Source organism: Drosophila sulfurigaster, chromosome X (assembly GCF_023558435.1).
Source record: "Drosophila sulfurigaster albostrigata strain 15112-1811.04 chromosome X, ASM2355843v2, whole genome shotgun sequence".
NCBI classification, from domain to species: Eukaryota; Metazoa; Arthropoda; class Insecta; order Diptera; family Drosophilidae; genus Drosophila; species Drosophila sulfurigaster.
Genome location: NC_084885.1, coordinates 19,986,450 through 20,008,835, shown reverse-complemented (window position 1 = coordinate 20,008,835; position 22,386 = coordinate 19,986,450). Strand labels below are relative to the sequence as shown.

The window sequence follows — 22,386 nt, the reverse complement described above, 5'->3', positions numbered from 1 at the left end:
CGACTATTTTAGTACGCTGCTGATGCTGTTGTTGTTCTGTTGTATTTGTTGTTGTAACTGCAGTTGTTGCTTCCTTTGTTGTCAGTCGTAGTCCTGCTGCTGCTGCCTCGCAACACTCCAACAACTGGTTTCATTCGTTACAAATCATAATTCACGATAAGACAGAGATGGCAGCATACAGAATTTGCAGAAACACAAAACACAAATTATTCACAATCATCATCAATAAACGAAAAGCCATAACAATGTCCTTCAAAGCACTGAATATGGAAACCATTCAACTAACTAAACACTTCCCCACCTCTTCTTTATCTCTCTCACTTGTTGTTGTGTTGTTCATTAATAAATTCAGCACAGAGCGACGACGACGTCGTCTTATCATTATCATTATCATTATTATCATCGTGTGCCCGTCCTCCACTATAGATTACAATTTATAGTTTACAGTTCACAGTTTACATTTTTAAAGATTACAGATTACAATTTTAGAGATTAAAGATTACAGTTTACAGATTACAAATTACAATGTCTATATACATTAATCAAAGATAATCGTAGGCGCAAAACAAACGCAATTAACAACAATGAGCAAACGAAGAAGCAACAACATGCGTTTTCGGTAGCGTTTTTCTTTTCATTTCTGTTTTTCTTGATTTCTTTTTTTTTTTTTTTTTTTTGTTTCGATAATTCGAATCCTTTTTTGAGTTTTATTTTTTGGGGGTTTTATTTTTGGGGACGGTGGATCTGAGTTTTTATTTTTCTTTTTGTATCTTTACTTTTATTCACTGTTTTACTTATTATTGATCATCTTTCTCTTTCTCTCTCTCTTGTGAATTTTACTTCATCCTTTAATTTGTTGCCAAAGCTGCCTGTATGCCGCTCTTGTCTATCTTCTGACTGCCTGATTGACTTCCAGACTGACTCGACTGTCTGTCGGTCCATATCGTTCACAATTCACAATCATACAATATATCAATCAATCAGGCTAAATCAAGTATGCAATTACATATTTAACATAATAACTAGGGAGCAGCTGCAATTCGCTCCGCCTGCTAATCAAATTATCAACAAGTTTTTCTAATATTACAGTTAGACAAAAAAAAAAAATACATATATATAAAAAAAATACAGCTGTATACATCATATATGTGTGTGTAATATATATATATATATGTATATATATATAAAGAAGAAAAGAACAAAACAAAAAACAACAGCCAAACACGCAACATAAAAAAAAAACAAAACAAAAAATAAACAATTGTTCCACATTGCGGATTGCGAGGAAGAAGTGTTTAATGGAGTCGATGATGTTGCTTTCTGTATTGGGAGTATAGGTGTGTGTGTGTGTGTGTGTACATGTGTGTGTGTAGTGTCCTGATCGTTGCGTGTTGTGGTGCTGCTGATCTCTGTGGGCGTACCGATTAAATTTCATTTGATTGAAGTGGAGTTTAGAGTGGTGGGTTTAGGTTGCTTTGGGGGGGGGGAGGGTTGTGCGGGGTGCTGGATAAGTAGTAGTAAAATGCTTAGACGTATAAATATGCTCTCCTAATTTTAGTATGTAATAATCACATTGACTGTCGCCGCCTTTGTCATCATATTCGATATTGCTATATATCGCTATCGCTATCATCTCGCTCCGCTAAGATTATGGTAACCATGATCTGCTGCTCATCCTTATCGTTCAACTGTTGTCGCTCTCTCTCTCTCTCTCACTCGCTGTCGTCGTCTCTCCGTCTCTGTCTCCATCGTCCTTCGCCTTCGCCTTCCGCCACATTTGAATTTTGCATTAATTTTAATGACGCACGCATGCGGACTACATGTGATGCCACTGCGTGACGGCGACGCTCGCATTCTCATTGAGACGCGCAATCTCCTCGTGCAGATTGTGTCCGAGCCACTGCAGAAAGATGCGATCGTAGGCGGCCTTGCACAGTCGCAGCGGATTGCCACGCCTCAGGCCCTGATCCGTCTCGCCGTACTCATCCAGATACGGTGGCTGCACAAAGCATCCCTTGCCACGGCCCAGATAGACCACCTGACAGTCGCGTATGCGCAAAAAGATGCCCACCTCGGCGCCACAGTCGTGGGCGTGGTGCGTGCACGCGCCCACATTCGTTTTGCCCAGCTCCGGTTGGCAGCAGTACGAATGGCCACAGAGAATGGTGCCGCATATCAGGCACATCGTTGGTGTTTTCATCTCCTCGCGCTCGTTGTTCGGACAAAAGATGTCCGAGACGCTGTTGATGAGATCACTGTAGTCCTCGTACAGTGTGACCAGATGCGGCAACGGCCGCTGGCACGGCACTAACGCTATCGACTCCTTTTCTGACGACGACGCCGACGACGACGATGGGGCGTTACCCTGACGTTTGCTAACGCTACGCTCGAACAGCTCGGTTCGAATGTATGGATGCGAGGCAAAGCTCTGCATCATGGTGGCATACACCGACTCCATGTCAAAGTATACGCCCAACTGGGGCTCCAGTCCCAGATACTGGCACATCAAATCAAACCGATCCGGCTGATCGGTGGGAAACGTGTCGGGGAAATCGACATCGGTCATGCAGCGATAGAAGAGGCAAGCACAACGCAGGAACGAGCTCTGCTGCCGCTTCACATACTCGAGCAGCATCGCCAGATGCTTTGGCGTGCAATCGCCGGCAAGCGTTGTTGCTGACGTTGACGTTGTCGCCCCACCATCCTCGCCGCTCATTTCCAGCTCCATCTCCTCGTACTCCTCACGCTGGCGTCCGTCGCGCTCGAATTGACGAACACGCGCTGCCATATTGTTCTTGATGTAGAATATGGCCAGGTTGTGCTTGATTTTCGCCGGCAGCTGTTCCACATACTGCAGCATTGTTATCGCTGGCGCCGCTGTCGATGTTGATTGCTGCAGCAGATCCTCGACATCGGCGTCATTGTGCTTGGCCATCTCCTTGTCGTAGTCAAAGCAAATCACCGCCTTGGTCATGTTGGCCAGGAAACACGTTTGCAGTGTGTAGAAATCAAACATGCTGCCACTAGCTACGATCGCCTTCGAAGCTGTAAAGCAAAGAAAATAGTTTATAATTATTTTGCATTCAAATTATATTACATCGCGACTCACCATCGGAACAGACCAGCAGATTGGGCACCATGAAATTCAGCTGAACGAGCATGCGGAAGCAATCCCACTCAAGGACGCTGGGTCCCTTCTGATTGAAGATCGTGTCCAGCAGCTTGGCGCCCTGTTGACTCTGGCTGCGCAACTGCGGCACCGTCAACGTCGACGAGTAGAGAGCACAGGCGCGAACCAGATTGCTGGCGCAGCTTTGATGCCGCATCGGCAGCTCTGCCTTGAGCGGCTTCTGTATGGCATACAGATACACTTCCAGGGCTTGCAATGTATAGCTGCAAGTGTTCCACAGCAGCGACACCGTATCCAGTTCGACATCGGCAGCTATGGACGACGAATCCTTGCTCGCCTGTCCCTGCAGCTGACTTTGGGTGGCATTGCGCATGGCCTTGTGAAAGGAGCCCATCATCTCGATCCAGTTGGGATGCATCAATGGCTTGTCCACGACCTGGGCGCTGCGTTCGAATTGCATCAGATCGCCAATGATGTTCGATTTGCGCAGAATGTCGGCGCTGCGGGGATAGATGTTGTTCAGCCACTCGCTGACCATCAACGATGACTTAGACGATGACTTAGAATATGACGGCGACCATGGGGACCACGGGGACGACGACGACGTTGCCGACGACGATGATGCTAACGATGGCGATGCTCCTGCTCCTGCTCCTGCTGCTACTGCTGCTGACGACGGTGACAACGCTGACGATGGTGATGCTGCTGATGTTGATGCTGCTGTTGTTGATGTTGCTGCGGCTGTTGCTGCTGCTGTTGCTGGCCAACTGTGCTCGATGTAGGCCAGCTCGCTAGCCAAGGTGCGCATGAGTTCCACATAGCCATCCAGGGGCAACACATTCTCTGAACTGGCTCCCGCTCCTGCTCCCGTTAGGGGTGACGAGAACTTGGCCAACGCCTCGCTGACCGGCAGCACAGTGTTGCTGAGAGTGCGACAATAGGGACAATGGAACTCCACGTTCTGTGCCTGGGTGAGCGAGACACGATTGCGCTGCGGCCGACGCAGCTCCTTGGTCTCCTCGCTGCTGTAGTACTCCTTCCAGCAATTGTAGTGCATCACATGACCGCAGCAGCTCACATGCAACGCCGACTTCAGTCCACCGACGTTGGGCGCCGAGTAAATCACCCGCGATGTCTGCAGAAAAGCCGAGCTAACCAACGGCGATCCACTGCTGCTCACACAGCAATCCTCAAAGCACAGTATGCACTTGAAGCTATTGTCACCGATCTCGGAGGCGCAGCGTCGTTCACCCAAACACGCCACCGTCTTGGCTGGCTCGGGTATTAAAGCGGCAGCGCCCAGCTCCTCCACTTGCTCGGGTATATCATCCCAGTCCATCACCGATTCCGTTGCAGACTTGCTGGTGGTGGCGACTGCAGCAGCAGCAGCGCCTTCTTCGGTGGCGGTGCTGGCAAACATTTCGGCATTCGATTTCATAAACGACTTTTGGGCATTCTGCATTTGAGCCATGATCTTGGCCCGACGCTCGGCGGCCAAGCGTGAACGCGCCTCCTTCTCAAGGCGTGCCTGCTGCTCCGAGGTGAGTGGCTGATAGTCGCTCTGCGCTGTCTCCACCGATGTGCCCGCCGAGGTGCTCGCTGCCGATGATGTGCTGGCGCTCACATTGGGCGCTTGCTTAGCCTGCAGTTCCTTGAATCGCCTGATCGTCCACAGCACAAAGTCGCGATGCGCCTCCAACTACACAGCCGAGTGGAAGAGAAAGTTTCGAATTAGCAATGAAACTTCGATTTTATAATAATATTTGTGACTTACGCGTGGGCAACGCGCCAACTCATCCAGTTTTTCCAGCACACCGTATTTTTGTGATCTCTCGTAAAAACTAAGGAACGGATAGTACTCGCTGAGCTCCTCCTGAATGGCAAAGCCCAGCAGATGCAGCACCTAGAATGAAAGTAAAAGTTTCGCATTAAGCGAGATCTTCATATTGTGCATGTTTGCAGCAATGCGTCGCTTACCTTTTGCAGGTGACTTTCGGTAAAGGAGCGACTGTGAGCGTCCAATGCACGATCCATGATCATGGTGGTGATGCTCAGGAACACATTGCACTGCAGGATGTTCGCCATGGATCTGTAAAGTAGAAAAGTATTTCGATTAATAGTGAAAGTATTAAGAAATCGACTGCTCGAAGCAAAAAACTGATTTTTCATATCTAAATTTGTGATGTGATGCATTTAGTATGTTAAGTCGAAGGGATGGAAGTAGGCGTGACAAAACTTTGAAACAGAACTTGATTTATTGCTTATATTAGAACAGTAGAGGCGACTAATTAACAAATTCTTTGCTCAATAATATTCATTCTAATAGCGTTAGCCACAATACACAAAATGTGTAAAAGTTGTCCGGGAAAACTCTTCTGTTATTATTATTGCATAAATCCTTATTTGCCAACGTAATCAAATATTCATATTATTTATATTGTGTTCATATGTAGACAAAGCAACAATTCTAAAAAGAATGCAAACTTTTATCATTTCTAGCAATATTTGTCTCAGCAATCCTGAACACAAAAAAGGTGGACGTTAGTCGATAGTCATCTCATGTATCGGTTGGCACTAGTAAGTCGATAGCCACTAAACTAGATCAGTAGCAGCAATTAGTCAGTGTTACCGAAGTCAATTGTCAGCAGAAAGCAGTATATACCAAGTTTAACCGTGAATAAACTAAATTATAAATATTATCAATTAATCCCATATACTACATAATCAAAGGTTATCTTTATAACCAACATTACTCGCACCTCTACTCCTACCCCCCCTTAATACCCTTAGCCGTCACTTAAAAGCTCAATACTCACTTGAATGCCGGTGTTAGTTGTGGCAGCATTGGCGGCGGGCAACAGACGAGTTCGTTCTTGTTCTTGCGACGTTCGCGTTGCAACTCCTCGGCCTTGGACTTGTCCTCCTTGGTGTAATGATAGAAGTAGACATTGAAGTCCTCATACAGATGCTCCTTCAGCTCGTAGACGCCCTTGCTCTCGGCCCCAACGGGCTTCTTGAACACGGCGACCGTATTGATGACATCCTCGATGATGCTGTCATTGCTGCCGCCGTTGCCATCGGGCAAGGCACGCGATAGCTCCGAGTGTGAATGCGACTTGATGCAGAGCAGCTGAATGATCTCCTTGCGCAGACGATCCTCCTCGGTGACGAGCGAAACGCCGGGCATCCAGCGTTCGCCAATGATGACAATCAGCAGCTCAAGGAACTCATCGGTCATGGACAGCTGACGCATAAACTCATCGTCGACCGTCGATTGTGCCAACTCCGCCTCATAGTTGGGCTGTGCCCAGGCGATCATATTGAATTTGTTCAGCATGTGTATGAGAAACTCGTTGCTCTCCATCAGCGAGGCGCCAATCTGCAGGCAAACAATATCTCTGTCCAGCATCTCGACGCGACACCGCACATTGCGATAGAAATACAACTGATGCAGCAGCGAGTAGCCATTGCGACGCCACATGCCAGCGGCGACCTGTGCAATCATCGCCTGTGTGCAGAGCACCGGCTCAATAATCTCGCGCGGCGTCAGCTTTATGTTCAGCGCCTCAGTTTCCGCCTGCAGACTGTCGTAGGTCAGATCGTGGGCACCCAGATGCAGATAGATGCCCGCATAGAAGCGCGACAGTGGCAAATGTATCGAGACGGGATGCGTTGACACATCGTAGATGAGACAGTCGGCCACATGGCCGGCAACGGTCTTTGGTTCGACCTTCTCGTTGCCCACGATGAAATTGTTGCTGAGCAGCGCTTGGACCGTCTTCTTGTAGAGCTTGCGCAGCAGCGTCACATCGCTGGCCGCCCACTCGATCACCTGCGATATGGTCGAGGCGAGCTTAATGTGCAAATTGAAGGCGCACTCCCATTCCGGCTCGTAGTCCATATGCTGGCCCATCTGGCGTGTTATCGACTCCATGCCCTGCATCACATTCAGCACCGGCATCAGCGCCTTGCAGCCTGCAAAATACGAGAATACAAATATGTTATTTTATGATTATTATAGAAAGAATATCACTAGATGTTATCAGCAAATAAATTCTATTCATTACGTATTGAAGAAGTAAGAAAGTCGAGCACACTCGACTGTAAAATATACCAACTGAATGTACTTCATAAATACTAAATGATATTTTAGGTATATCTATTCAGTTCTTCATTCAAAATATACCGAAATGTACCGGATTATCAGTCAAAGATAAATACTGCGGTATTAATTTGAAAATATGCCTGATTAATATACCGGAAAATACTAAAAATATACGGAAAGCCATTATAGATCTATTTTTGCAGAACTGCTTTCATAATATACTTGAATATTATCCAAAGCTAAATAATGCGGTATTAATTTTAAAATATATACCTCAAAAATACTTTAAAAATATACCAAAAGATATTTTAGGTATATTAATACAGTAGTACATTCAAAATATAATATAAAAAGCATAATATATATCAAGTGTTCACTCGGACAAATCGACATGGCTATATCGTCTCGGCTGATCAAGAATATATATATTTCACAGGGTCGGAGGATGCCTCCTTTTGACTGCGTTACAATACCCATTTATCCAATGGGTAGCTAGTATAATAATCAAAGTTCGTTTCATTTGTTTGAGTTGTTCGTTGAGAACATTAAAAAGCCACTTAAATCGCTTGAATAGTTCGATATTTGTCTATAGCTTTTGCTTACAACTCAAGTAGCTTAACATGTGAAGTGCCATTGAAAAGCGCATTAGATAATTCGATTATGATAATTATGAATTACTCTACAAAACAGCGCAAACAATCGACGCGAACACAAATTAGTGCGAGACAGATAGAGTGCGAGGGAGAAAAGGAGAGAATCATAGTGTCTGCAGATACGTGTCGGAGATAAATAACGAAATTTCGACTGACCTTCGATGAAACCGTTTCGCAACTTGTTGCTGAGCACTTCCGGCTTCAGGCTGAGCAGATAACGCAGATCGTAGAGTATGTAATTGGCTCGCTTGAAGAACGCCATGCTGGCAATGTTCTTGCTAAAGTGTAGCCGGCGATTGTGTATGAACTTCTCGATGGCCACGTGATAGAACGTGTGCAGCAGCTTATACAGAATGCTCTCCTGGGCGATCAGATGATGGGCAATGCTGGGCACGGTGAAGAGCTGCACGCTGAGCGATACAATCGAGAACGAATGATCGTGATCATCGCTGATAAAGTCCTGGACAATGGTCGCATAGCGTCGCGAGAACTCCTGGGCGAGGACCATTTTGTTCTCGTACTCCATGAGCATGCCGGAGATGAGCAAACGATGCCAGCAGGTGCGTGCCGTCTTCCACAGTTTCACATCGTACTCGAGTATCAGCCGTATGCAAAACGATTCGTTCTTCTGCTGCACCAGCTGGGCGAATCGCTTGCGAAATAGATAATGACGGACGAGGAACTCCTGGAACCAGCTGAGCAATTGCAGGGCAAACTGCTGGCATGCCACCGAATTGATGTTCAGCACCGATGTGCGCAACGATTGGCTATGCCGGGGATTCGTCAGCATACCGGATGGCGGTATCATTTGATTCTCGATGGCCGTCTTGAGGTCGTTGCACTCCTTGAACGTATCACACTTGACAACGGCGCGACCCTCGCGATCAATCGCGGCCACAATCTCCATGGCATCCTTGTGACGGCACTTGGCAATCTTTGTCAGCGTCTGTATGACCTGATCGAACGTGTGCGACTCATCGTTATACAGAACCGTACAGAAATTGGCACCATCCAGTTCGCCATCGAGGCACTGGAGACTGGCATTCGGTTCGATTTGCAGATAGTTAACACAGAATGCCAGAATCGCACTGAAACAGACCTCGGCACGTTCCAGCACAGCGTTTGTTATGATCTTACTTTCCAGTGGATTCTTGCGATTTGCCTGCAGATAAAAACGAAACAGTTCAAGTTATGAAGTAATTTTTGTGAATGTGAATTCCAATTCGACTTACCAAATGCAGTTCACAGTATTGATCACGCTTCCAGGCCTCGTCGTCGCCACAATCACAGCATCCACCACCGCCGGAACTGGACATTTTATACTTGTGAAAGCGATGTGCCGAACGCTTAAAGCAATTGACACACAGCACACAAGTGGGATCGACGCCACACTCGCGACAACTGTAGGTGGGTTCACCATTCTTGAACACCTTGCCACACACGGTGGCCGTGTTGCCCTCGAGCTGCAGCTTCTCGAGCGCTGTAGCCGGATTATCGCCGAGCATGAACTCGACCATAACATCGATGATCTCCTCCTTGGCCAGTGACTCCTTGAACATGCATTTCACTGCAACAAAAAAGAAAAGAGTATTCATTATCAATTGAAGTATGAACAAATCATGAAACAAAGGAAAGCAACTACAAATTAGCCTACGATACAACACAAGAAATTTGGCTAGGAAAGCAGAGATCAACCACATCGAATCGAATGTTGTTTGTTTTGCCAACTTACAGGACCCGCAGGTCACGGCATGCTTTGACTCCTGCAAGCGTTTGATTTCTTGCAGCAACATTGATGCTTTCGAGCTCGTGGAGACTTGTTCATCAAAGTTAAGGGTTTGCACCGAGACCATGAAGGAGTCTTCATCGTGTCATACACCACATCACCATACATCAAACATCATACATCATACATCATACATCATCATACATACATATCACCCGTGGAAAGATGAATTAGTGTGCGTTAATGTTTAATTTCCTTATTTTTTATGTTTTGTGTTAGTTTTCTCTACTGCGGCTTTGGTTAGTTAATAAAAAAAAAATGAACGGAGATTTTCAAAGAAATTTTAGGAAATTTATCGCTGATTTTTTAAATCTAGTAGTAATAGGTGCTCGATGAAGTCGTTGTTATACTCACAAGTTGGTGCATTTGAATCGTCTGTGAAATAAAAACAAAAAGAAAAGAAAGAGGAAAATAAAATAAAAACCAAAAAATAATAAAATAAAATCTAAGTATGTAGTGAAAGTAAATTAAGTGAATAAACAATCAATGTAAAATGTAAAATGTAAATTGAATAAACTCAACGAGAAATCATTGTAATACGCTAATTGTTAAACATTTTTGTTGTTCCGCTTCCCAAGAAAAAGCAAACTGACGAATTCATAAAGAACTACTTAAAATACATCTAGTAATTATAATTGAAACAAGGAAATTATGTAAATAAAACGCAATGAATGTGCTGTGCTGTTAACTTCGAGGCACATACGTGTCTATATATATATATATAGTATATACTATATATATAGAGCCGAGCCGTAGCAACGGATTTTGTAGTGGCAAGTGTAACTGAAGTGTCTTTCTCTGCCCCTATTTCTAAACAACGTGCAACGTGTGTGTGTCAGCATAAATTGGGTTTATTATTTGTTATTATTTTATCGAACCAGCATTCGCTTGCATATATCTGATGACATGTGTTTATTTTGAACGAGGAACTCGAAGTCAAAAGTTTCCACAACGCGCATTGCGATGAGTCTTCACAAGTTATTATAAAATTCTTAGCTGTTGTAGTTTCATAGCTGGACAATTAACAAAAAATCGCATCATTGTTTAGTGCTGCATCATCATCATCATTACCATGCGGCCGATGTGGCGTATGAGTAATGCACTCTCTGGTTAGCATTAGTGCATATTGTGTATTTAAATAAATAAAACACACACACACACACACAGAGAGAAAGACTGGAAACTGGTTAGTCAAAGCCACAGCTACAGCAATAAGTTGACATTTGTGCTCAACCCAAAACAAAAGGCAATAAAATTCAAACCCAAATCCACACCAAAAACATTAATGATCATAATCATAATCAGCATAATAATGATAATAATGATGCTCGCTAATGCGTTTAGTTCAGTTTAGTCAAGTCAAGAGCTAACTGAGCAACCGCAAGAGAGTAATTCAAGACTTGGGCTCAAAGACAAAACTCAAAACTCACGAGATATCATTATCAGAGCCAGCAGCAGCATTAAAATCCAAATTGTTATGAGCAGAGACACAACAAAGTAATACACATAATATAATAATAATAATAATGAAAACCTTCGGCAAACGAGTTTCGAGGTAATCGAAAATGAAATCGAATCAAAAACTCATTCGCCGCACACTCACAGATCGAATACGAATACGAATACGAATAATACAGTTCAAGGTCGTGTATCAACAACAAAAACTCATCTACAGCCAGTAAAAGGGAGAGTCAACAGAGAGAGAGAATGAGAAAGTGGAAATGGAAAAAGCTGATCGATCGCTGATCAATAGCAAATTGCGATAACGAACGCAGCTCATCTGATCACCAAACATTCAGTCAGTCAGTCAGTTGGGGGTTTCTCTAAGAGGTTTCGGTTGCCTCAGGCTATCATCAGGCGCGTCTGCTTGCTTTCTCTTTCCTAGAAAAGCTCTGCACACACTTCATTGATTATCGGCAACAATCTCTATATACATGTGTATACATATATCATTACTACTATATAAACACATAGTATATACAGTCATGAACTATATACATATGTGATTCATTAAGCAAACAACACGCCTGAGGCGCAATAGAGTGCAACAAAGAACGCGCGACGCCTGGAAAAATCGCTCTTCAGTGCGTTGCGCTTGATTCATCCTCCTACGACTGTCCGTCTGTCCGTCCGTCGGTCTGTCTGTCTGTCTGACAAGGTTGTAACGACAGAATGACCAGAATATATGCAGCCACAGTGAGTGCGAAAAGAAGTGTACAAACATCCGCAATAAACAAAAAAAAATAGGTATCAACCCCATCGTGGATCGATCAGTTTTTCTTGAAATAATTAAAACAGCTGCATTGTTTTTCAAGCTATATTTAAATACTTTGAAATTGTTGAAACATATTTATTTGCCTCAAATTGTCTCAATTTACCACTATTGTAATCGAAGCATTCATTTTATGGCTCGCACTGTGTGTGACCTACAAAAACATCCGATAGGTGTCGCTGCCTTCACTTTTTAATTGCTTCTCCTGACAACCCCTAAAACAAGATGACTGTCACAAATTAACGGTACTCCCATCCAGTTGAACAATAACAAATTATGCGATCTCTGCTCATACTGCCATCGACCTTAAAGATGACTTGATTTATACGCATATACTATATACGTATATATATATATATATATAGAAATTTCTGTGCCCAATTCGACACGAATGTCTAATTGTGTCAGGCGAACAAAGAACCAGAACCAGAACGAGAACCAGAAACAGAAACAGAACCAAAATCGTCTGAGAAGTGCGGAACTGAGAACACGTCACTTTTGGATTCGCATTTGGCAAATAAACCAAAAATTAATGACGATCCTCACACACAAAGTTGAATAAACCAAGAGCTGAATATATGTACTTATGTATATGGCAGATGGATTCTTCTTTACCTTTCTTATCAGTCATCCGATTAGTCAGTCAGTCTGTTTTTCGCTCATTTAGTTGGCCAGATGTGAATGAGCGATTGTTGAGAGCGTGGCGAGTGTCAACACAAGGTATCAACGATGAGACAACGAAAATATAAAACATCATTGTGTTTGTGAATCAACGAATTCAAGATACTCCACACATCGTGTGTTTGGAATAAGTCAATGAAAACTGAATGAAATTTAGAAAAAGATCGTTTATAACACCCTTTATAATATATGCAGCAATTTCTGCAAGGTATTCAAATAATATGATTGATAAGAAATCATAAAGAAAGTCTAATCTATGGAGCAAAAGGAGACACAATTGTATTGCATAAGAATATTATACATAAAATAATTCAAAATACTTTTTCTTAAGCTCAACCTTGTAAGCAGCAGAAAAACTGACAAATTTTAATTAGTTGACAATGATCTATAATAATAATAATATAGAAACTATAACAATCCAAAATGAATTCAATTATAGAAGGGTACAAAACTCTCCATTTTAGTGAATTATTTGGTTGGAAAAAGTGGCGAAGGAAAACTGCTCCCCTCGTAATTCTAGAAAAGGAAAATGTTTCTACCTGGATAACTTTACAGAGCTCAAGTCAATTGAACAAAGCAGACTATATATATATACATATATACAACAAAAACAAACAAAAACAAAAGAAAAACTAACGACAATGGGTACAAAAATATATAAACTTCTAACGGAATGTGGCGCAAACAAGTTTGTTATTGTTGCTAGGCTGGATTGTCGTTGTTGTTGCTGCTGCTGTTGTTGTTGTTGTAGTTGTTGCATAGACTGCATAGAAGGTGAGACAGGTAAAGTAGGCAAGTCGAATCGTGCAATCAACTTGTCTAATGAAAGGAAAAACGACAGCGCGAAAATGTACGGAAATCGAATAGACGATAATGGCAACAACAACAATACAATAGAGAAAAATACAAATGTGAATGTGTGGGTGTAGGTGTGTGTGTGTGTGTGAATATGTTCGAATAAAGCAACGAAACGTGCAATGTTCAATGAGAACAGCAAGCAACAAATTCAAGAGCACGGCTCTAAACTGATAACTATATTAATATATTGATAGATATAGTCAGAGTACATATGTATGTGTGTATGTATGATATGCTCTATATGTATGTATGTGTGTATATCTGGGACCGAAAAACAATGATTATTTTTGTTTTTTATTCAATCTAACAATCGGCATTGACTTTGCACGAAATTAACTGGACAAACGTGATTTTTTTCTTTCCCAACTTTAAATTTAGAAATGTTTTTCCTTCAACCATAATGCTTAACATAAAAGTAAATTAATCAATTTTGTATAGCTCAAGGATTGGGATTATTTCCTACTCCTTATGAAAGGATCATGAAGCATTTATTTTTGTATCATAAAAATTTAGCTGTTTATCTAAAGTGCTAAATAATAATTGTATTTTAATTTGATATTTCTGTTTATGATTTCAAACTGATAAGACATTAAATATTATCGTTGAAGGAACCCCAAAGATTATCGATGATAAACAGTATGTAATGATGACGCTTCCTGATTTTGCAAATAGATATGGTGTACATATGTTTATAGGTTTGTTAGTTCGAAACTCACCTGTTTCCATGTCATTTTGAAATTCGAAATACTTTGGCGATTCCTTTTTGAAGTAGTCGATTAAATCGTTGCGTGTCAATGTGCCAGCCTGATGCTTGAGGCGCCATTCCTTTAATGGATAACTGCCATCGTCGTGTTCGGGCGGTGGCGCAACAACAACATCGTCCATATCGTAGCGATCCATATTGGTAGTCGGTGTTGTTGTCGCTGTCGCAGTTGCTGTTACTGTTGTTTTGCTATTTGTTGGATTTTGTTTTTGTTTCTGTCTTCTCCTCCTTCGTCTTGAAACTTTTTTCGTTTTTTTGCTTTTGTATTTTTTCTTTTCTTTTTTTTGACAATTACCGAGTGACCCTTTCAACTAAACGCGAGCAGTAGAACAGTTAGTTTTTGCTTTTCGTTTTGTTATGTGTTATATCCTCTATTCGCTAGCTATGTTTCTCGCTCACTTGCAATGCTTGTTACACTCTCTCGCTCTCACTGTTCCCTTGTTGCTGTTGCTTTTGTTGTTGTTATTGCTAGTGCTACTGCTTTTGTGAGTGTGTGCGTGTGTGTGTTTGTGTGTATAGTTGTTAGTGCATTGAGTGGGCGGTTTGTCCTTGGTGATATTGCTGTTGTTGTTCTTTCTCGTCAGCTTTGCTTGCAGCTGATGTTACAGTTGTTCTATCTGCTATGTGTTGTTGTTCTCTTTTGTTGCTATTTGAGTTGCAGTTGTTGTTGTTGCTGGATGCATTTGGTTTTGTCTTCTTGAATTTGGCTACTAAACGGAATTAATTAACACTATTATGAACATAACTTTAACAAACTTGAATTTTTGGAAATGATTGTTTCGTTTTTTGACGTTGTTATTGTTTTTGTCTATTTATTTAAATCCGAATAACGAGAAAGTTGCGCGCACTTGTTTTTGATTTGATTTTTATTATTTTCTGATCCAATTTCTGGCTAAGTAAGTACATATTAGTCAATGTAAAGCAATAATTATATTTTATTTGTATTATTTTTTTTTTTGTTTTTGTTCAATTTGACGAATTATTCAAATACTGCTCTCTCTCTCTCTCTCTCTCGCTCGCTCTCGTTAAACAATTGAAATTTGCAACTGTTGCTTGGCCATTTTTGATAACTGTCTTCTTATAGTGCAGTCCAATTGCTGCTTGTGTTTTTCGTTTTATTCGTTTTATTCTTATTGTCTAACAATGGTTAGTTTTGGCAGCAAAACAAAAACAAAACGCAGCCAGCACTATGTGAAGGAGAGAGCGAGAGCGCGCATGACAACAGCAGCAGCCAACCCACAAAATATACGGCATTCAAATTTTCGATTAACAGAACACAAAAAGAAAACAACACGAAAAAAAAAGTGAAAAAAAAGAAACGCAAATACATGTGAACAACATGCATGTAAATATATTTATGTGTTTATATGTATGCAAATACATGCAATATACGTTTGTATGCATGTGCACTTGGCAGACAACAACAACTGCAGCCAGTCAGATTCTACACACACTCTGGTATATGTATTATTCACATTCACTTGGTTGTAGTAACACATGAATATAAGTTCATATGTATGTATATGTATATACTTAGTATGCAAGTACATGTATGTATGTGTGCTAAATGCATAATAATAATTATTGAGAGCAAAATATTGTTTTGCTGCTGCGGCTGCTGCTGCATTGCGTTTCTCTCCTTTACTTTTCTTTCTCTTATTTTTTGCTTCTCACATGCGCGCATGCATACATTTAAATACACATACATAGATGTATGTACATATATGTATATATATAAATATATATATACATTTATGTACATCTCCATATATATATACATACATATATACACAAATACAATTTGAATGTATGCTTTTGTATATTTTCAAGCAAATGCTTTTTATTTGATTTTCATTTTTTTGCACTTCCTACGTGAAATAGACAATCGCCGATATATACTGGACGGACGGACGACCGCGGCAGGCAGCTGATGAAATATACAAGCAAAAGAGAATTCAAAAACACTCAGCTGCACACACACTCGCACACACAGTTGACACACACCTATATATACATACACTATTTCTATATATTCACATATTATGCGTGTATGTATGTATGTATGGCCTTTTCCTCGGATTTAAAAACTTTAAAATTTTTGTGTTTTTTTCTTTCGCTCTCTCTCTCGAATCGCAGCAGGCAAGCTGTTCAACTGGCTGCTGCAATTTCGTAATATGCAATGCACGTTTCAGCTTAGCTTTGCTTTGCTTTTCCGCTTTCAATTATTCGCGTTAGCTTTTGGTCGCGTACTACGCACCAGATTATGAGCAGTGTGACCGCAATTCTCATTTTCAACAAATGTCAATTAAAGTTGCAAAATATACTACTTTTGTGTAGAGCCAGCTAGGTCACACTACGTGTTTTTGGCGATAGGGGCTTTGTATGGTATACGTGTAAAATGGCGCAACTTTTTAAATATTTTTTACGCTTTTAGTTTATAAAAAGATTAATCCAAAACTTCTTAACTGTTCATATTATAACAATGGCAATTCTCAACAAAGTTGCCAAACAGACGTGAAGTTTTTCCTGCGAATACGATGCGAAATGGAGACGGCTATGTGACAGCAATTTGAAGCTCGAAAAATACCAAACAAAAAAGCGCTGCTAGTATTTCGCAGTATTAACAGTTTTGTATATCATTCTTTGAAATCAATTATGAACTATTCAAGGCAGAAACAAATAAATATTGTTATCAGAATAGCAAAATGCGCATTATTGTATAATCTAATCAAAAACAATAATAAATCGATAGTCGTACGTTTGAGCACTTCGTGTAACTAGAAATAAATCGATACATTATATAAATCGATATCAGCATTTGAATTCGAATAATCAACATTTTTAATAATTCTGTAAGATGTAAACATACGTAAGAAAATATGATACAATTTTATAGTTGATTTCCTTGTGTGTAATTAACATTGTACACTTTGTCAATAGACCACCAGCCTTCTGCGTCAACCTTCTAGCATCACCATCAACAGAAGCAGGAGCAGCAACTAGTTAAATTCCCCGCCTTACTGGCTTGGGGGCAAACAATACTTTGGCGGGCTTGCAAAGCTCCAGTTCGCTGCCTGGTCGGACGGCCAAACACAGCTGAATCTCCACCAGCGATGCCTCCGTCCAGACGCTGTGCGAGAGCAGGATCGTTGTGCGCAATCTCACATTCGTTTCGTGCTCGCCCTGCTCCGTCATGATGGGTTTGAAGTCGGTCATCTTCGGTACCACGGTGTGCATGTGTTGATCGGGATATTTGATCTTGATGCGCATGTCCGCCTTTTGTGATTCCAGCAGATTGTCTATTTCGGCCACAAACGGCACAGCAGCAATTAAACCCGCCGTCACCTTGATCACATTGTCCTGCGACTGCAACGGACACGGCTCCAAAATGTTGGCCATGCATCGCCGGATCTTCTCATTGGCCGGCGGCAGCGACAGCGGCGTTGCATGCTGCACCAGCGGCAATATCTCGCGAAACACGCGTCCCGGCTTTGGGTCCGCAATCGCATCCAATTTGGAGAGCAGCGTACGTGTAAAACTGTCGGGCTCATCTTGTCCTGGCTTCAGTTTCGGCTTGCCGCCATCGTCATCCAGTGACGGCTCCGGCGCCTTCTCGGCAAACGAGCTGCCCGTGCTGCGTGTGCGCATAAAGGCACTGATATCGCCGGCGGTCTGCAACAGCATCTGACACGGACCCAACGCACTCTGTGATCTGTCACGCACCACGAGCACCAGATGCAGAGCGCTGGCGCGCAATCGCAGCTGCTTCACCTGCAGAATGTCACCGTAGTTGAGGCCCGAGAATGTGTGCTGCAGCTTGAGGCAGTTGCGTATGAGCTCGGCCAGCGATTCCTTGAGCGGCACACGACTGCGTTGGGTGCTGGCGCAGCGCTGCATTTGCTCGATTTGGATTTGGGCCGAGAGGAAGGTCTCCAGGAAATTCGATGGTCCATACATGTCTGAGTCGATGGCGCCCAAGCGCTGCAACACATCACACAAAAAATGTCATTCGATTCAATTGTAATTTAATCACTTATTTGCATATAACTTGTAACAACTTTTGAGAAGTTTGTGTATTTCACAAGTGTTGCATGAATCAATTGGGATTGATCAATGCCAAAATTTCATCAGGTTCAGTAATAATCCACATGTTTCTAATCTATCAACAGGAATTAGAAAACAACCCGTATATATAGTACTAAGAGTGTGGCCGGTAAGCGAGTAATGAACGCATTATCCAACTTAAGAATTCCACAAATTAAAGCATTCATAGTTTTCCCCTTACTATTTATACATTGTAATACCGTTTGTAGAAAATGTCGATCTTCTAAAAGAAAAACTCTGTACGTTCAGCTAACTGCCTCAGCTTCCTTAACACAACAACCTAGACATTTAACTTAAAAATGCATTGACATTTCTTATATTACTTAATGGCATCAGTTGGAACTCAAAAATAAAGTAGTTAAGCGAAAATGTGGAGAATTAGAAAACATTTAGTAAACTCTCTTTGTTTGCGTATGCCGCTAAGTTAAATATGGTACTTAAAGTGTGGCCAGTAAGTGAGTAAGGGATGCTAAAATAATAACCCCACTAAGAGCGAGCTGTAGCTTGTTGCTTTATCTCTGTATTTTCCTTCCACTCACCTGTAGATTGGATTGCGCCGTCTTGAGCAGCTCGACCCGATCGTCAGTCATCGTGTAGATCTCACCGATGTGATTGAGAATCATTTGCAGATATTCCGCCGAACTGCCCGCAGCCTGGAGCGCATCATCGATGCACTTGCTGTTCGACGACGACGACGCACCCTCGATGGGCAGCTGCGGCACCAGCTTGGGCATCGAGTCCCTCAAATAGGCATAATGCCGATGCGTTGCCGTTGGCAACAGACTGATGATGGGCACCAGATGCTCGGCGGCATTGAAGACGAGAATGAGCACACACAAATATGCGGGATCCTCGACATCACGTTCCGGTGTCTCGAAGAACGGATGCACATAGAGCAAATGTCCGGTTAGTGCCATCACAAGATGCGGATGCTTCTGGCCAATCTTGCGCATGCAAGCGTATGTGGAATGTCGATCTTGTGGATACTTGGCCAACACATCGAGCAGCTTTTGCACGACCATCAGCAGACACGTTTGCGTGGAGACACGACAAGCGCCGAGCATCAGATGCAAACCTTCGCGCACATCCACCGAATAATCCTCCAGTGAGCCCAACATGATCTCCAGCTGATCCTCGCGCAGCACAATATGCCGAGCAATCGCTGTCAAACTGTAAATGGCCTTCAGACGCACATCCTCAATTTCATCGTTGAACATATCGACCAGAAAATCGAGGCTGGTGACAGCGAATTCGGGTCGTGACATTGCCAGCTTACACATGGAGCCGACGGCGGCGGTGCGCACCTCCAAAAACTCATCCTCCAGGCCGTGTATGAGAGCGCCACAAGCACCGCTCGCTATCAACGAAATGGTGCGTGCATCCAAATGCTCCTGCGGCGCATCGTCTGCCCAACGTTTGCCCGAAGACCATTCGCCGCTTGTCACAAGGCGGGCGCCACGTTCGTGTGCATTGCGTTTGCGTCGCAAATTGCTCATCAGCTTCTTGTCCAGTGTCTGATGCAGAAACTCGCTGCTCACGTGCGTCATGCTGCCCAACAGCTCGGCGGCCAAGACGCGCAATTGCAGGGAGAGATCACAAAGTGCTTCGCACACTTTGCTGAAGGCCGCATCAATCATGCGTATATCCTCTGGCTGCCGCTCCAGATTGATGCAATAGTCGGGATGCCGATTGCCCAGCATGTGAACCAGACGCAACGCCTCCTTGCGCACACATTCGTAGTCATCCTTCATGGCCTCCACGGCACGTTTGTACAGCACGGGTGGCAAGTGGGCGCCACGTTCCCCGAGCGTCAGCAGCGCATGCAAAGCCTGGGCACGCACACCCGAATCCTGTGAATCAATGTAGAACGCCAGCTTCCACACATATTGCCGTTCGCTCTCGTGGCAGGTGGCAAAGCGTCCAATCACTAGCATGGCATTCTTTTGTGTGTGCGTCGATCCGCTGCGCAGCTGCTCCTTGGCCAAGTGTGCCACCTGTGTGTTGTAGGCAAGCGGCACGAGTTGGCGGCGCTGTTGTCCAATGCGATACAGACACATCATGCCCTGGGCTAGCACCTTCTGGGAGGTCTCTTTGCGCAGCAGATAGATGAAGTAATCGATGATCAGAATGATGCCCTCCTCAGTGCTGCACTCGCAGCCCAGGCCGGCAAACAGTTCCAGCAACTTGACACGCACCGAAGTGTCGCTGTCGCGTTCCTGTAACTGATAGAGCTGATAGATTTTAGCCGCCGACTCCTTCAGCTCGGCTATTTGCACATTGTCGTAGGAGATCTCATCAGTGATCTTCACCAGCAGTTCGAGCAGCTCCTTCGTTTGACACGAGGCTCCTGCTTGTGTTTGTTGTGGTACGACGCCGCCAGCTGCAATTGCGCTGCTGCTGCTGCTGGCGCCGCTGATTGTGTTGCCAACTGCTGCAGCTGCGGCTGTCGTTGTTGTTGTGTTGCTACTACTTGCACCTCCACTGCTGTTGTTGGCGGGTAAATACGCATCGAGCAACGACAAGATTTGTAGCTTCTTTTCCACTTTTACCTTCGGTTTGCTCACCGGCGCCGCTGTCGCTTGTAGTCGCAACTTTTTCAGCGGCGGCGGCACTCCAACAATCGTCTCTATGAAGGACTGTTGCGGTTTTGCAATGGCGAGTGCCATTGTGCCCAGCAATATATAAAAACACTAATAAAAAAACAATATAAATGCAACAGCTTACAAATGAAATACAAGTTTGGGGCAAATAAATATTGTGCTGTCGCTAAGTGTGACCGCAAGTTGTATTCTCCCAAAAAAAAATACTGCCCTACCGCAGAGAGTATGTGCTGAAAACATAAGGTCACACTCTGCTGTGCTGTACTTGCGCTAGTTCCCAAAAAGTCGTTCTTTTCGGTTCCAAGGCGGAACTGATTTTCTTTGAGAGGGAAATTTACTGTGTGCATCAATTTTCAAAAAGAAATTCAAAATGATAAAAAAAAATAATAAAATAAAAATCAGCAGTTGTTTTTGATACAATTTTCATTAGTTTATTTGCATTTCTTCATAGTTATACAGCATACAATTGTTATTGGTTTTATTTGTTACATACTTCTTTCTATCTTGTTTGTTTACATAAACAAACATCATTTATGCTTTGCTTGTGTTTCATTTATTTCGCTGCAAATATTCCTCTTGTTGCTGTTGTACAATTGTATATGAATTTGTTACTTAAGATAATGTTGATTCGCTAAAAACTCAGTTTTAAAAAGTATTCTTGGTATTTCTCGCATTTTTTTTTTGTTTTTTGTTTTTATTTGTTTAGGCCATTTGGTTAGTTAATTGTTTAAGAAAATTGTCGATAATCTTGGATATTGGGCATACATATTTGTTTTTGCATAAGTACATTATTTATTGTTTTGTTAATTGCAAATTGTAAAATGTGTCAAATATGTAGTGTGGAGAAAAAATATACAAACACATCAATTTACGGGTCACAAGTATATCAATATTAATCATATAAGGACATACAGTAGATGTAGATATATTGTTAGTAATTGTAATATTTGTTGTTGTTGTTGTTGTTGTTGTTATTTGTTTTGTGTTTTTAGGAATCACAGTATTGTGCAAATCAATTTTCCCCATCTGCTTTGAAAATACATTGGCTTCCTTCCTAAGTACATCATAAATTGAATATAGGTTTTGACATTTCGTGTAATCTATTCATTTTTTTTTTTTATTGCAACTTTTAACCGTTTCCTGCAAGCAGACGCGTACACACATGTAAATAGAACCCGACAGGCAGTGCGGTTTGTTTTTGTTTTTTTTTTTTTATTTATATTTCTTCATTTGTTTGATCTTTCCAAAACTTCAAAGGCAGTTCATACACAATTGAGGGCAAGACACAATTTCTGTTTCATTCCATTGCATTTCAAGAGCGCCTAAAAGTATGCAATCATTTTTGTTTCGAAACGTTGCAAGCTGGAATTTGGAATTTTAGAAAGAGCAAATTGTAGAATCGGTTTTACCGATAATCGACAGCTAATATATATA

At 42.5% G+C, this 22,386-nt stretch overlaps 2 protein-coding genes across 9 annotated transcripts; both read right to left on the bottom strand.

Annotated features, from left to right (window-relative positions):
- Nucleotides 1–643: 643 nt before the first annotated feature.
- LOC133847756 (E3 ubiquitin-protein ligase UBR1) lies at nt 644–16,499 on the bottom strand. Of its 8 annotated transcripts, none has more exons than XM_062282960.1 (11): nt 16,253–16,499; nt 14,202–14,559; nt 10,029–10,049; nt 9,621–9,749; nt 9,121–9,455; nt 8,045–9,050; nt 5,947–7,105; nt 5,108–5,219; nt 4,905–5,033; nt 3,110–4,829; nt 644–3,045 (listed from the first exon to the last, which is right to left on the bottom strand). In XM_062282960.1, exons 2-11 carry the CDS (start codon nt 14,383–14,385, stop codon nt 1,817–1,819), a joined length of 6,024 nt encoding a protein of 2,007 aa, XP_062138944.1. In that variant the 5' UTR covers nt 14,386–14,559; nt 16,253–16,499; the 3' UTR covers nt 644–1,816. The 8 variants fall into 8 exon arrangements, with proteins under 8 accessions (XP_062138944.1, XP_062138940.1, XP_062138941.1 ...); XM_062282956.1 differs by having other exon boundaries at nt 14,202–14,958; nt 16,267–16,499; XM_062282957.1 differs by having other exon boundaries at nt 14,202–14,955; nt 16,267–16,499.
- A 572-nt stretch (nt 16,500–17,071) lies between these two features.
- LOC133847755 (integrator complex subunit 4) lies at nt 17,072–21,124 on the bottom strand. The gene is made up of 2 exons (XM_062282954.1): nt 18,892–21,124; nt 17,072–18,229 (listed from the first exon to the last, which is right to left on the bottom strand). Exons 1-2 carry the CDS (start codon nt 21,016–21,018, stop codon nt 17,252–17,254), a joined length of 3,105 nt encoding a protein of 1,034 aa, XP_062138938.1. The 5' UTR covers nt 21,019–21,124; the 3' UTR covers nt 17,072–17,251.
- Nucleotides 21,125–22,386: the final 1,262 nt, after the last annotated feature.